We start from the raw sequence: 15,799 nt of genomic DNA on the forward strand, positions 1-15,799 counted from the left end.
GAGGGTGGGGGAGGGGAGAGGGAGGCAGAAGAGGGTGCAGAAGATGTCCTTGTTAAGTCATTTGTACTTAAAAGCAGTGGGGTGGGGGAAGTGGGGGAGATGTTTTCTGCCCCCTTCTGTAAGGCAGGCAGAGACATCCCACCAGGCTACACATCTGAGGGAACATGGGGGGGGGGGTTGTGATGTTGTGCTCGTGTCATTTGGAACTTTGGTAAGTAAAAGAAAGAAAGGGGGGGGGGAGAGAAAGAAACGCAGAAGGTACTAGGTTGAATACTTGGGGTAAATCAGTAATAGAGCTAAAGGGCATATGCCTGTAGGGAATATGTTGGCATAAAAGAGCTCTGAGAGGGGCCATTCATACGGACAAAGGGAGATTTGAATTGCTGCCTTCACAATGGCATGAAAGGATGAGCTCAGGGTGTTCTGAAACAAAGTGGAAATCATACTGCCCCGAACAGCTCTAATAAGCTTTTAACTATTTTACATTATGGCTTTACCTCTCTTGCCCAGCCCCCTCTTTTTTTTGTGAACCAAGTGCCAGGCTCACTTAAAAGTCTGATTTATACTCCCCCCCCCCCTTCATGGTAACTTTGGAGAAAAATAGACACGGACTCAAAGGCAGTAATTCAGCTTTTTCAAAAGTGAGAGGAGGGGGAAGATGCCATCGCCGGATGGCTCTGGAAAAGCAGGCTTGTGTGCATCGCGCTCCCTTGATTTACAACACAAAAGAAGGAGAGTACGCCATGCCACCGACACCATCGGTGGCTCCCTAGGCAGGCAACAGGAGGCCTCCTTGCCTGGCTCCACTGGGCTTGTTGGTAGAGGATTTTGGAAAAGGAAACATTGGATCAAAAGAATATCCACAGTTACTAGTACTGGGCAGCAACCACGCGATTCACCTGGTATCTGTAGCATGCAGGTGTAGCTTGATGTCTTTCAGAGCCACACTGTTGTCTGGTTTGATTCGTTATCTGAATCCAAATCTGACCTGTCAAATCCGAAGCTTTGTTTCACCCTCATTGACTACAATGGGAAATCTAAAAATGGGTATAACTATTGCCACATAAGTGGATGATTTTTTTCAACCAAAGGAGTCCCTCCAGAGAGGATTAGGTCTGCCAAATTTAACTTTTTTTTTGTTTTCTGACAGAATTGGATGCAAATTGGAAACACGCTCGCCTCTTCTGAGGTAATGTTGCCTGCCAAAGTTCAGATAGATAGGTCCAGGAGCTACCGACTAGAGGATTTCCCCTTTTTTAAATAAAAAACTAGGGAGGTCACGGTTATTTCCCCCCTCAACTTCCTGGATGGACGGTCTGTGAAGAAAAAGGAGAGAGCTGCGATTTTTAATTCTTTGTCAGAAAAAAAAAATTGGGAAAGAAGCAACTTGCATTCTGCTCTCACAGCCAAGACTCAGTGGAAACTGAAAGCTCTTGTGAAGAACAACTCTTTCTATTTAGTTACACTTCTCTCCCCCAAATTATTCTGATGGGCCTTAGAAAATAACTCACTATGATGATAAGCTAAACATCATTATCAAATGGAAAGATTCACACTACATACTGCTCTATCCTCGCTTCTCATTTTCACCCTTTGCATTATTGCGGCATGTCTAAAGTCTGTTCCGGGGGTCTAATCCGGCCTGCCAGTCAGTTTAATCCGGCCCCTGAGGCAGTTTATTTCCTGGGGTAAAATCCTAAAAAAGCTCAACAACTTCAATCTTTAAAAAAAGGCTAACAACTTTGGTCGGCCCTCACGGCCCTTTACTTCATCAGATCTGGCCCTCTTTGAAAGAAGTTTGGACACCACTGCCTTATTGAAAATCTGAATGTTTCCCCAGTCAGCTTCATTCTGTTTCTTGGAGGGGAGGGAGGTGTGATTAACCTTTTCCAAAAAATGAAATCATAGAACACCTTGGAAGTATGATCTTAAGTTGCCTTGTTAATGGTGTGATCAGACTCGGGAACAAGAGATTGTGACCTGAATTTCCCCAGTCACTCCATTATCTGGGGAATGCCCAGAGCCAAAGCACACCCCTAACAGTTACTATTTCTGTTTCTGATCTTACGTCAAAATTGTCAATGTGCCTGCCATTTGGGTGGGGTGGGGGGATCCTGATCTGTCCATACCCGAACTAAACTTTATCCTGTGTTCTTCTTAATTATTAAGAGGAGCTGTAGAGGATTCCTGGACATTCCTTCAATATCAAGGAAGTCCAAATCATTGCTGGAGAACAAAAATGAGCTGATGGTGTCAGAGTGCAGATGCCCAGGAGAATAAGAAGCAGAATTATACTTACTGCAGTTGACAGCAGGCTGCATTGAACCCAGGGCAAGCGACCCTTAAAACTCCATTTTGGCATCAGCTTGTTTCTTCAAGGGTGGAAGCTGCTGCAGTGAAAGCAAACTGATGGCTCAGGCTATGAGTCGGCAAGTAGTTTTGTCCTTTGTATGTATTTTATTTCTTTGGAGCACCACACAGTGGTTGTCAGACCCAAACATGAGATATGTTTGTCCTGGATGGGAGTGGCATTGTTGTAAGGCATGGGGAACCTCTGGCGCATGGACCAAATTAGGTATTTGAATTATTATTGTAAATAATAATAATAATAATAATAATAATAATAATAATAATCAAGGAGCTACCCTTGAATATGATAATACAAAATTGCAGGCAGTGCAAAATGTCGTGGCTCATCTTTGGAGTGGAGCTGTTAATGGGACCCTGAAAACTCAAAATGACTGCCAATATATTTCCAATCTGAGTTCAAGTTTATACAGATGGCATATAATGTCCTGAAAGAGTGTCTCCCCTATATGTTTCTGCATGAGAGTTAAGATTCTTCATATCCTGCTGTTTGAATCTACACATTTGACAGTGACGTAGGGTGAGCCTTTTTAGCTGTGGCACCCAATCTTTAGAATTCCTCACTTTTTGAATCCATCTGACAGCTTTGATGTTGGCATTTAGATGCCAGCTTGGATTTAGAGGCCAATACAGTGGTACCTCTGATTAAGAACTTAATTCGTTCTGGAGGTTTGTTCTTAACCTGAAACTGTTCTTAACCTGAGGTACCACTTTAGCTAATGGGGCCTCCCGCTGCTGTGCCACCGCTGCCGCAGCAGTGCAATTTCTGTTCTCATCCTGAAGCAAAGTTCTTAACCCGAGGTACTATTTCTGGGTTAGCGGAGTCTGTAACCTGAAGTGTCTGTAACCTGAAGCGTCTGTAACCCGAGGTATCACTGTACTAAGGTAACACTAATGTCAGCTGAAATGATATCTGGGGCATGTTGTATTTTTAAATTTCTCTTTGTATTTTTAGTGATTTTATTATCATGTTAATTCTTATTTAATTATATTTTGTTGTTAACTAGCCTGAGATTTTCAGATTAATGACAGGATATAAATATGAGTAATATATAAATAAAAGCCTTATTTTCTACCTTAACATTCATGTACCATTAGGAATAAGATAATTTTAGAAAGTTTTCCATGTGGTGAAAAAAAGTACACACACTGTATTTAGTGGGACATTTCCCCAAGCTGATGTGTTTGTTCCAAACATTCTCTTTTACACCCATTAATGTGATTCCTTGCCCATCGACAGTAAATGCAACGTTCCCAACTCATCTGAAAAGTTTAGGTGCTAATGTTCCACGCTGGCGCAATGGTATCCCAAAGGTTATCACCGAATGCCTATAAAAAGGGCTGTCCATTTGTTCCTAGACTCTGGCTGTGTATAGAATTTCCATGATCTATATCTCATTCCTCCTTGGAGTTCCTACAGCGGAAAATGCACACACATCACACAGTGCCTCTGTTGGCTCAGGCTGAATGAGAGCAGCTGCTGCCGTCTGGCCTCGATTGACAGCTCCCTTTGCCAAGCTGATGCACCCGATACACTGCTCTGAGTCTCCAAGGGCCTGAACAAGTGCTCCCCATTTAGGAAGTGACATGGAGAGTGCCGCAGGTGATGATGTAGAGCCATTCAGGTAACACAGATCCTCCTCCTCGAGAGCCACTCAGGACTAATTAGCTGCCACTTGACTTATCAAGGAGCCATTGTCACTCGGTTGGTAACATGATGTTTCTTGGGGAAGGACAGTCCCAGCTGAGCCACAAACAAGGGGAGAGGAAATTGTACTGTCCAAAAATTGATTAAAGACTCGTTTGCCTTTCCCTTCAACCTGCTGAAAGCTTCAGTGACCTGGATAAACAAACAGGCAAACTAGTTAGTCTCCCAGAAAGCAGTGGATAAATGAGGGAAGAGAGATCCGTCCTGGCAGACAGAAGCGCCGACAGGGGAAATTTCACCCCAAGCCTGAAACACAAGTTCGAAGCAAGTCCTGATACTTAGGAAAATGAGCAAATATATATATATATGAGGAAACAGCTGTGTCTTTAGCAGATGCGCCGTCAGGGTGCAAAAATCTGCCCAGTGCGTTGAAGCGCCGCCGCTGGCGCAGCGCGTCTTTGGTAAATGAGCACGCAAAGTTGAAAGTCCTTTACATTAGGTATACATTTTGGTAATACCTAGGTATATATGTATTTTGTTTTTCTAGCTTGATCAAAATTATTTATTATTTCATAACAGGTAGATAAGAGCTTCAGCAGTGGGCGCCTGGAGCACCCCATAGTTTGGTGCCTGGGTGCCCCACACCCCCAGGTAAAGACAGCCCTGTGAGGAAAACAGGTTTTGTTTGTGAAGAAGAGTAATGATGTATGATATATACATTCTAAATCAAAATCCAAGGGACTTGTATCGAGAGCTTCTCCTTAATTGAACAAAGCACTTAAACACAGCTGAAAATATTTTAACACCTGCATGTGGGTGTCTGAGGGAGAATGGATATTTATGTAGCTGAGCCAGTCCATCTATGACTATGTGAAAATATAACAGGGGGTTTTAATTTTTTAGAAAATATTATATGTTATTTTGTATTTGTATTTATGGGCTGGGAGCATTGTTTATGGGGGCTTTTGTTGGGGAGATGTATTTTTATTGGTTTGCATACATTAGTATTGTTAACTGTTTTAATTGTTTTTACTATTGTTTATTTTGTGCTTTTTATATTGTAACTTTATGTTGTGAACCTCCCTGAGACCAATGGGTATAGGATGGTATACAAATTTTAATAATAATAATAATGCCATGCAGATGTGTGGATGTGTGTGTAAACAGAGATGTTTTCAGTGTTGTCCACAGGTGAAATAAATGGATAAACACAAATTGCTAAGAAGAACAAAATAGACTGAGGTAGGCAAGGCTCAGGTGTGCATGAAAGCCCACACCCTGTGAGCTAAAGCCTCAACCCAGCCCGATAGGGATGTGAGTATGTGGTAGGGAGGAAATGTACATACATACATAATTTTATTTGTATGCCACCTTTCCATAGTTAAAGCCTCTGCCAACATCCCAGCAAGAATACCCATGGGAGGTTGAATATGTGACCATACCCCCATAACAGAAGGGACAGGGGCTGTGCTACCTGTTTGCTTTGCAATCGCTCTATTTGCTTGTCATTTAGTGAATAATAATAATAATAATAATAATAATAATAATAATATTTGGGTGGCTCCCAACAGAATATTAAAAACACAATAAAACATCAAACATTAAAAACTTCCCTAAACAGGGCTGCTTTCAGATGTCTTCTAAAAGTCAGGTAGTTGCTTATTTCCTTGACATCTGATGAGTGGGCATTCCACAGGGTGGGCGCCACTACTGAGAAAGCCCTCTGCGTGGTTCCCTGTAACCTCACTTCTCACAGTGAGAGAACCACCAGAAGGCCCTGGGAGCTGGACCTCAGTGTCTGGGCTGAATGGTGGGGGTGGAGATGCTCCTTCAGGTGTACTTGGCCAAGGCCGTTTAAAGCTTTAAAGATCATCACCAACACTTTGAATTGTGCCCAGAAACATATTGGGAGCCAATTTAGAATGTGGGAGAAAGGCTCTAAACAGAAATGCCATATTAAGTGAAATAAGCTGTTTGTTTACACAAACGGGGACTATTAACTAATACCAATTGAGCATAATCCATTATTTGTGCAACATATCATATTGTTCAATAATAGCCTGAGATTGCTTTGAGCTAGCCCTCAGTGCCCTTTTTCGGAGTGTAATGTCCTGTAGCCTCCATCTGGAATGCTAAGTATGCTATAAGCTGAGAAATAACATAGCAAAGTGTTAGGCAGACTAACAAATCCCCATTTGGAAAAATATACTCTGACACGATCAGTCATATATTTATGAGAGTAAGAAAAAACTGGACATAAAGAGATTTTAAAAGATATTCTTATTTCTACTTATTTAGACTCATCGCAGCATAGCTTAACTTCTGCCAGGTGCTTCATTCTGAGGGCCAAGCTCAAAGCTGGCCAATCCTCTGAGGACCAAATGTCAGGGGTAGTCAAGGGCAATTGTCCCACACATGCCCTACACCCAGACACAACTCCCGCACCACATGTACATGCCACACATACTCCGCTACAAGCGTGCATGCACACACACGACACATGCAGTACCTACACTCACCAAAGGCAACTAGTGCAAACTTTAGATATTTGTATATGTACAAGCAAAATGGATGCCTTTGTGAATTGGGTTCTGCTGTCTCGCCCATTGACCTTCTCAACCTTGGAAAGTGCTGGTAGATGGAGCAACTGCGGAAAAGCTGCCTCTCTGACAGCTTTAGGAGCCCTGCCCTAAATCTTTTGACTAATAAGATGTTTTGTTCTAGTCAGTGTGCTTTTCTAATTAATTAACATTAAACAGCCATTGATCAGTTAGCTTAAGTGGGCTATGTGTAGCTCTCCTAAGTCACACAGTCATTTTGTTGAATAATACCATAATCATTAAAAAAAATAAAATCCCAACTTGATCAAAAGTGTTGAAACCATGTAAGTCTGTTTTCCTTCTTCATTTTTCCTATTCTGCATTTTAGCCCTCAATGTTGTTAATGTGCTAATCCAGCCTGTGTGAGTTTACGATGGAGGTACTACCATGAGTACTAGATGTGGTGTGTCAACTAGTCAGCTAAGATGCCTGGGTGCCAAAAGGCATCCATTAGCTACCATTTACCCACTGTGGCCAACAACTGGAAAACATTAGCCTGTGAGTGCTCCAATTGCTTTGAAGACGCTCGAACTCAGGACGAAAGGGAGAAACATGCTAAGAGGAAGGCACGCTTGGCAAACTCGGCTACAAGTGATGGCCAAATAAGAAGAAAGAAGACCCTCAGTGGCTATGTGGCCAAACTCAGGCCACCCAGCATTGCCACTGCCTTGTCTTGAGGCCAGAAATGCACTTGTCCTTCATGTCCAAAGGAAAAAGGGTTCTTCTTCCAAGCCATTTCCTTCCCTAGCCTTTCTGGTCCAACCTATTCTCCTATTCACTCCTGGGAAGTGGGTGGCACTGTGGGTTAAACCACAGAGCCTAGGACTTGCCAATCAGAAGGTCAGTGGTGAGTTCCCGTTGCTCGGTCCCTGCTCCTGCCAACCTTGCCATTTGAAAGCATGTCAAAGTGCAAGTAGATAAATAGGTACCGCTCCAGCGGGAAGGTAAACGGCGTTTCCATGTGCTGCTCTGGTTCACCAGAAGCAGCTTAGTCATGCTGGCCACATGACCCGGAAGCTGTACACCGGCTCCGTCGGCCAGTAAAGCGAGATGAGCGCCACAACCCCAGAGTCGGTCACGACTGGACCTAATGGTCAGGGGTCCCTTTACCTTTACCTGCTGAAGGAAGCTTCCCATGCAACCACTTGTAGGCCCTGGCATTAAACCTAAGCTGGACTCCAGCCCAGTCCATTTTGTGGTGACCACCCATCGTACTTGCTTCCCACCAACATGTTTGGTTCACAGATATACTTGAGTAACATACAAAAATTGAATGACGCTGCTTTTTGCATTTCTCACACTGACTTTAAAATCAGTGAAATTTGTCATCATGGTTGCTTTAATCCTCCAACTGATTTATTTTGGATTTCACAAACCCCCAGAGAAAGGGCTTCATGCTGAACATTTTAATTCTCACCTGCTTCTGCCTTTATAATCTCTCCCCCGTATACAAATCAATCTTAATGGTTCATTAGAGTGACTGAGATCTATAATTATAGTATTACCTTTCATGCGCTCGCAGGTACCAAAGTAGGCTTTCAGAGAAAGTCGACATTAAATCAAATCTACAGCAGATTACCATTCAAGGAGATCCCTTATTATAGAGATGCTCTTGTTAGTTGTGGAAAGTATTGTTCAGGGTTTAATACCAGCATTAAAGATGCTTTAGTTTTTCAAGTAATATCCCAGTTGGCAGCAGGGAACTTGCAGGCAGTAGGAAGTATTGAGTTTGGTATATAATAATGGGATCTGGTTTTAGGCTTGGAGACGTCACAGATGTTCCTTTACAAAGGAGCAGTGCAGTATGTCAACAATTAAAAAGTGTGCAGAGCAGAAGCATCCTATAAATCCAAATTATGACTATGTTCAGTTGCCTGTGGGAAATTTTGGTTCTGCACTAGACTTTTGCCAAACAGAAATATCAGTAATTCAACTGTCATTTTTATGCTGAGATTTCTGGCTATTAAAACTGCTGCTTTAGTTTGGATGGAGAATTCCATGCAGTGATCGCTGGCCGCAGATAATTGGATATAAAGTTTTATTGCCTTTTCCAATTGTTCAATATAGATTTTGTGTGTGCACATTACATACGAGCAAAGATATCAGCAACAACATGACACCCCTACCAATGTACAAAGAACCACAGAAAGCCCATTGTCCGCTCAAAAGCCTACTGTATGAGAAAAATCTTACACCCTCTTCAAAAAAGCCAGCCATGATTACAACACAATCCTAAACATATCTACCCAGAATTAAGTCCCGCTGTGCTTAAGTTAAGTGCCTTCCTTGGCTTCTTCTGGAAAGAGGTACCACAATTTTGAGGCTATTGCTGAGCAAGTCCAGCTCTTCCCTATTGCTGTCCAAACCTGTCATAAGGATGACACAGGCAAGAATCCTCATTTAGATCCATACTGGAAGAGAAGGTCATTAAGATTTGAGTGCCCCAGACTGCGCAAAGCTTGAAATAAAATGAGCATCATGAATTGGGCCCAGAAGCAAATTGGCAGCCAACCTAACTAGGGCAAAACAGATGAAAAATCTGCATCTCTAGATAATAACAGAAAGCCCAAGTCTTGATAAATGGATAACTTTTTACTGTGTATGGTATCATTACCATGTAGCTGTTGTGTGTGACATTTTACCTCTTTTATGTTTCTAAACACTACTAGCATTTCAAATTAGTTTGCTGTATTACTAATCATATTTAGTTTGTTTCTTATCTCTGTCGGTTTAGTTGAATTTCCCTTTCCCTTGCCTTCAAATTTTGTACTGTTAACTCTTTTAATATTTTTAAGTGTACTAATATCTTATTTTTTTGCTCTTGATCCTTTTAAATTTTAATACTATTTCATAGTCCATTTTATACTGTTACTGTAATGATAATGAAAATAATAAGAAAAAATATGTGCCTGTCTCCCAACACCTGTCAAGAGATATGCAGCGGTGTTATGTACTAATTGAAGCTGCCAACTCATCTTTGATGTTTCAGTGCTTTGTTTATTCTCTGATATTGAAAATGTGCATCTTAGGTCACCTGTGAGTTTACAGGATCTTTCATCTCCATGAAGATAGGCTAAATTTCAGTCCCTGAAGGGTATTTCCCCTAATTTCCCCTAATTTTCAAGGGCATGAATTGTGACTGCGTACATCAAGACTTTATACAAATCTGTGTTTGAGATACATTCATTATATCTGCAAGACCTGAACTGATGATTTAATAAACATACAAACACTTATTTGTCACAAATGGTCCATGAAATCCATATGCCAAGTGGTATCAAAAGTTTGCAAACTATGTGGGAAATAAGCCAGGAATATCTCAAGATGCTGGATCAACAATATTTCAACATCACAAAAATATACTTTGCAAAAACATACAGACTGTTTCTAAAATCTCTCATAGAATTATTGAACTGCAGCTACCCACAAATCATGTCACACTTAAAAGGCTGCCGTCACACTTGTTTCCATTTTAGCCAATGCCCAATACCTCTTTTGTTACAACTTTGCTAGCCTCTCCTCCCCTCTCTCTTGATTTGTGACATACTTTATAGGCAGACCCATTGCAATCTGTCCAATGGAGTCTTTCAAAACTACAATCTTAGCAAACGGGGTGTTTGAGGTTAGCGAGAGCAGGCTTGCTGTCAAGACATCTCTGTAGCTTTGAGCAGAATCTCAGGCTTTTTGACTCTGCAGGTGCACAACCTATACAGTTTACGGGTGACATTTGTGTGAGAGACGGAGAAGCAGCTGGTCGTGCCAATTCCTCTGCGTTAACAGGTTGAGTGTCCTGATTTGAACTGCACTGGGCCTGGGTGCTGTGTTTTAAAACAACATTCTTAGGCACAGCCATCTCAGCACGCTTCCTTGCATGCAGTAGCAATCATCCATTTGATCGCTCCCGTTTATATTCAGCAGTGCTGCAGCCAGCTGCCAATTCAGAATTGCAATTGCACCGTGTGCTCTCCTTGGAGCAGGATGTGAGCCGGGGCTTTTGGCTCTTGCTTCCTGGTGCGTCTCCTGAGGGCTTAAGGGGGAAGAAAAACCAGTGTTCTATCCCAGACACGTGCACCTACAGCAGGATTGGAGAGACCCCTTGCTGGAGTCACAAATAGAGGATTTACCCTGCGCTATAGAAATGGAATAAGCTCTCAAGCAAAAGGCTGAGCTGACTCGCTTCCAAAGAGTATAATGGGAGCTCCAAATCCTGTCTCGCACACCCTACGCCAGCTATTAAAGGGAAGGGGCAGAACAATTCAAATGGAGAAAAGATGGACGAGGTAAAGCGAAGATAATTTTCAAGTCCATAAGTTTACTTCTGTGGGTCTCAAAATAGGGGTTAATCCATCTTTACTTTTTATTTATTTTCTCTGCCCTAAGGCCAGACTTTAGTTTCTTTGTTTGTTCTCCTTCGGATCACAACCTGACAATCTTTTCACACATGAAGTGACATATATACAAAGACAAAGGAACTTGGCTTCTACCCAGTGTGCGAACAATTTCTCTGCTGAACAAAACGGCTCTTTTCATACCGGTGCACTGAGCATGTTTGTCCCAAGTTGCACGCTATCACAGATTGACTTGCCTCAGGAAGGAAAGCAGTGCCCGCCAAAATAGCTATTTATTTTTATTTCTTCTCTGATAAGGATTTTGCACATGGTCGTACTTCCCCCAAGGCCATATTTGATGGGTCATGTGTCGCAATAGAGAGAATAGTGTTTTGAGAATAGTGTTTTGAGCTTGTGGGATCCCCTTTCACTCCTTCAGCATAGCACAAGGAGTCTGGGAACTTTTGTTTCCGTTTTTTTAATAAACCACAGCCTGCCATGTCATCAAAACCCAGACAAACTGTGGTTGATCTTAACTGTGGTTAGTTTTAACATGCCATATTCAAGATATAGTTGATGAAACTGGCTTGCTTTTGTTCACTATAGTTAAGATTCACCACTGTTCAGGATTCAGACTTAAGGCTTAGCCAGGGTCTCATTTTCTGCAGTTTCTCCTCTTCATGATGCATTTTGATGTGGAAAAGCATTGCCATGTGGTGATGCAACCATGTGGGAACATTATGGAGTGGGAAGATTTTGGGGTGAATTTCCTTGCCAGTACACTGGCTCCAAAGAACCTGCAGTTCTAGGGTTGGGAATTTATATTTACCAGTGCCATTTCATGAAGTAGTAATACAAGAAGGAAGGAAAGCATATTTCTTCTCTGGGGAGCTCAGACTTATATTTTTACAACAGGGAGGGGAGAGACAAGGACAACAAGGGAGCAAAATGAAGCTACACACACACACACACACACACACACACACACACACACACGGCTTTGTTTCAGCTGGGGAAGGGGGCTAAGGATTATAACACTTTATCCAAAAAGCTGGATTTTGACTTACCACACATATTACCCTACCCATGTGGTTGCTGATTACAAACATTGGTATAACGCTACCTCACAGGGCTGTAGTGAGGATAAGATGGAAAGAACCACTTGGGCTACATTGAAACACAGCCAAGGAAATGCAGGACATCAGTGTAATATAATTAAGCATGGCTGTGGTGTAGAGGCCCCTTCACACAGAAAGGCAGAGCTCTCCAAACTGTCGTGACACATTACTGTGTTGGCTGCAGTGTCGTGTGAATGCTCCTATAAGGGGTTAGCTTAACCTCCGGTTTGCTAGTAAAACTGAATTACTGTGTCACAAAATGATGCATGTCCAAAAAGTGTGTCACCAAAATGAAAAGTTTGGAAAGCTCTAGTCTAACCTATCTGAAAGGGTTTTTTGCAGGGATAAAATGAGCTAGCTTCCCATGCATGCTGCCCTTAATTCCTTGGAGAAGAAAACAAACACAATACAAATTGGAGCAAAGAAAAGATAATTTGTGTGCTTAAGAAAACAAAGCCCATTTTAAACACCTTTATTGCCCAGAATCTAAAATATGAAATGAAAGGTGTCTGCATGAAATGTAAAGCTGGTTTGGGGATGTGTTCCATGTTATTTCAATATGTTGATTGGTTGTTACTTGCAAAAACTCAGTCCAAAGTTTTCAAAAAGTTTAATTTAACTAAAGAGGAAGGATTAAAAGCTTGAAATCTTCAAGAAAGGTCCCCTTCAGAAAGTGCAAAACTATAAAGCCTTCAAAAACCCATTGCTCTAAGGCATCCACCTGTCACTTCCCACTTTCTACATAATTGTCACTTTTTATTGATCCTTTTAATCCCTTTTTCTTTGAAAATCTGTTGCCAGCTGATGTTTCATTACACCAAAGAGAACTCTGTTTTTTAGTATGTGTATCCCCACAGGTAGCCTCATGCTGAGAGCTAAACCATGGCCACCAATTTTAATTTGCTTTATTGTAAGTATTAATAGCTTATGTGTGTGTCCAAATTTAGATGATGTAAGAGAATTCTATGGTGTATATTTATTGCTACCTGGGTTACTGCTTTTAATTTGATTTCAGATGTTTGTGCCATGACACAATTTCTCCTGTTCGCTAATAAAATGCATCACCTCCTCTGACAAATGCAGGCTCATTTTTATGAAATTACAACCTCTGGAACAAAAGATAAATCCAAATGCACCCAAATTATAAATGTATAAAACAACATTTATTTACAGCAAGCTTTTCTTTATATAAAAAGTACAGCATCTCGTTTTAAGACAATGCAGACATAATAATAATAATAATAAAGCTCTTTATGTACAAAAATACAATTTTCATATGAATGAAAGTTCTTGAATAAATTAAGCTAGAATCAGACCCCGTCAGTGAATGCTCTGTGTCTAGTCCTACTCAAAAACAAGACAGAAGCAGCAGAGGTCAAGATCCATAATGCATGAACCCAGTTCCTTGTCTGCCCTCTTTAGGGACTGATCATGTCAGGGTTCAGAGCTCTGCCAAGAAAAAAGCAAAGCTCCATCCACAGCAATTAGAGTCATTGAGAATTTTGTGAGCTAAGTACCTAGCAGGAGGCCCTGTGCACCCAGCCAAATCAGCCCTCCCTAAGCCTTTTCATTGTATTGTCAGGGCGTTCAAACCAAATTTTCATGCTCATTTTTCTTCATTAGAGTTCTACAAATTGTAAAATTGACTTTTCACCTTGTCTGTAGCAGCAAATCTGTCCCTTTTATTCCCCTTTCTAAATCATATTGATGCCCAAGAGCTCAGGGCCAGTAGAAAAGAAGGAAACAAAGTGGGATTTGTGACATTCAGAAAAGTGCAAAGGAGAAAAAAAATTAAATTAAAAAGCAGGGGCAGGGAGAGAGAAAGAAAATCTTAGCAAAGGGAGCAAAGTCTTCTCGTGAGCTGGATCTTGATGCCATGACAGCCAACTGGAGGCCAGCCTAAACACTGCATTACGTTGTTCACACATCTGGGTGTGTGTGCGAACATTTCTTAACATCACTGACTTTTTGGGTTGGAGATGACATTAGTCTGAGTTGCTTTGATGTGCCCAAAGTACACCTCCCCACCCTGTGTTTTCATGGGAGCCTAGAGCCCAAGCAGCCAAGCCACCGGGGCAAGCACTGATCGTTTCGCAATGCTACGAGAAGGGGCACTGCCCACCCAAGGAGCAAACCGCCCTCGTCTAATGGTACTGCACAAAGCAGGAAGTACTCTGCAACAAGTCTTTGTGGAGGCAGCGGAAGGAGAAGAGGTTCTCCGTATGGCCATAACAACAGTCTTCCGATGTTGTCGGGCTGCCAGGGCTCGAAGTGCAGGCAGAGAGGGAAGAGGTGGATGGAGAGGCAGTGGATATCCAGGAGCCTGCGTCACTGCCAGGGCTGGGCGGGTCTGCGGAGCTCAAGAAGCTGGGCAGGACCATCTCTTTGGAAGGTTTCTGGAGGCGCTGATCAGCCAGCCTCAGGGTCTCAGAGAGGGCCCAGATGTAGTTGTGGGCAAAGCGCAAGGTCTCTATCTTGGTCAGCTTGGTGTCATCAGGGAAGGTGGGGAGGACGCTCCTGAGCTCGTCGAGGGCCGCGTTGAGGTTGTGCATGCGGTTCCTCTCCCGGTCATTTGCCTTGACCCGCCTGGTCTTCTTGATCGTGTGCAGGACAGCTTCGTTCTTGACCTTAGTGCGCCCCCGACGCCTCTTCCGGTCCTTCTCTTCCTCGCCCTTCACGAGGCCGCGCTCTGGGGAAGCGAGACGCTTGGGGACGGCCAGGGAAGGGGTCTGTAGGCCGCTGAGGCTGCCTTCGTCGTCCGTGAGGCAAAAGGGCACATCGCTGCTGCTCTCCAGGTCAGAGTAACTGGTCTCCAGGGCCGAGGACATCCTGTGAGGAGGAGGAAGCGGAGAAAAAGAAAGGGGGCACCATTATTACCAACTCTAAAGTGGAGACAGAACCACAAGTGAACTAGAGAAAAGGAGATAAGGAGATGCATTGCAGAGAGTTGGACCAGATCATCCTTGGGGTTCCTTCATTTTTACAATTCTATGAAAAAAGGAAAACTAAAAATGAATAGTATTTTTTTAAAACCCACACCAAACACAAATAACGTGTGAATGTGAGGTTGTTTTTTTTTTAAAGCCCAGTCAAGAAAAGAAACTGTAAGAAATGTTTAGCTTTTATTCTGCCAGCGTCAGTGTCGTTTCCTTTCAGGGCTGAAGTTCAAGTTTGTCGTTTGTGTCCAGCCAGCAGAGCTGCCCCCTCTTCTGCCCGCCCAGCCCCTGCGCCCATCCCTCCTGCCTGCCCCGCTCCTACTCACTTGCTCAGGGCGGCCGTCCGCACATCCACGCGCGCCCAGCCCCCGAGTGCAGCAGCGGGAGGACGGCGAGAGCGCCGAGGTCTCTCTTCCTCGGAGATCCCGGCGGGGAGAAAAGCGACGGGCGGGACACGCGACCCCTCTTGTCTCTGAAGTGATCTCTGCCGCTATCAAGTCGTGTGAGCAACGAGTGTGGCACACGACTGGCCTCAGACATCTTATATACCCCGTAAAACAATGGGCCTCTCTCGCGCGGCTGGCCCCCGGCGCCCCCCCCCCCGGCAAGCTCCGGCGGAATGAATGAATGAATCCAGGCATCAGGTCTGCCCCGTGCGGCACTTTCCCCTATTTGCATAATTTATGCGCCGAGGATTCCGGGCTCTCACGGGAGTGTGCCTATAATTACCGCCGGCCAATGGCGAGGGAGAGCTGCCGGGGAGCCACGTGAGCTATCACTGGGCTAAGCCTACTTGTTTGAG

General features: G+C 43.2%; 1 protein-coding gene across 1 annotated transcript; it reads right to left on the reverse strand.

Annotated features, from left to right (window-relative positions):
• Window positions 1-14,074: 14,074 nt before the first annotated feature.
• On the reverse strand, window positions 14,075-15,508 carry NEUROG1 (neurogenin 1). The gene is made up of 2 exons (XM_083725510.1): window positions 15,324-15,508; window positions 14,075-14,890 (listed from the first exon to the last, which is right to left on the reverse strand). The coding sequence occupies exon 2, from the start codon at window positions 14,887-14,889 to the stop codon at window positions 14,206-14,208; it is 684 nt and encodes a 227-aa protein (XP_083581636.1). The 5' UTR covers window position 14,890; window positions 15,324-15,508; the 3' UTR covers window positions 14,075-14,205.
• Window positions 15,509-15,799: the final 291 nt, after the last annotated feature.

The sequence above is a fragment of the Podarcis gaigeae genome (genome assembly GCF_964106915.1).
Source record: "Podarcis gaigeae genome assembly, chromosome: 2".
In the NCBI taxonomy this organism is placed as follows: Eukaryota; Metazoa; Chordata; class Lepidosauria; order Squamata; family Lacertidae; genus Podarcis; species Podarcis gaigeae.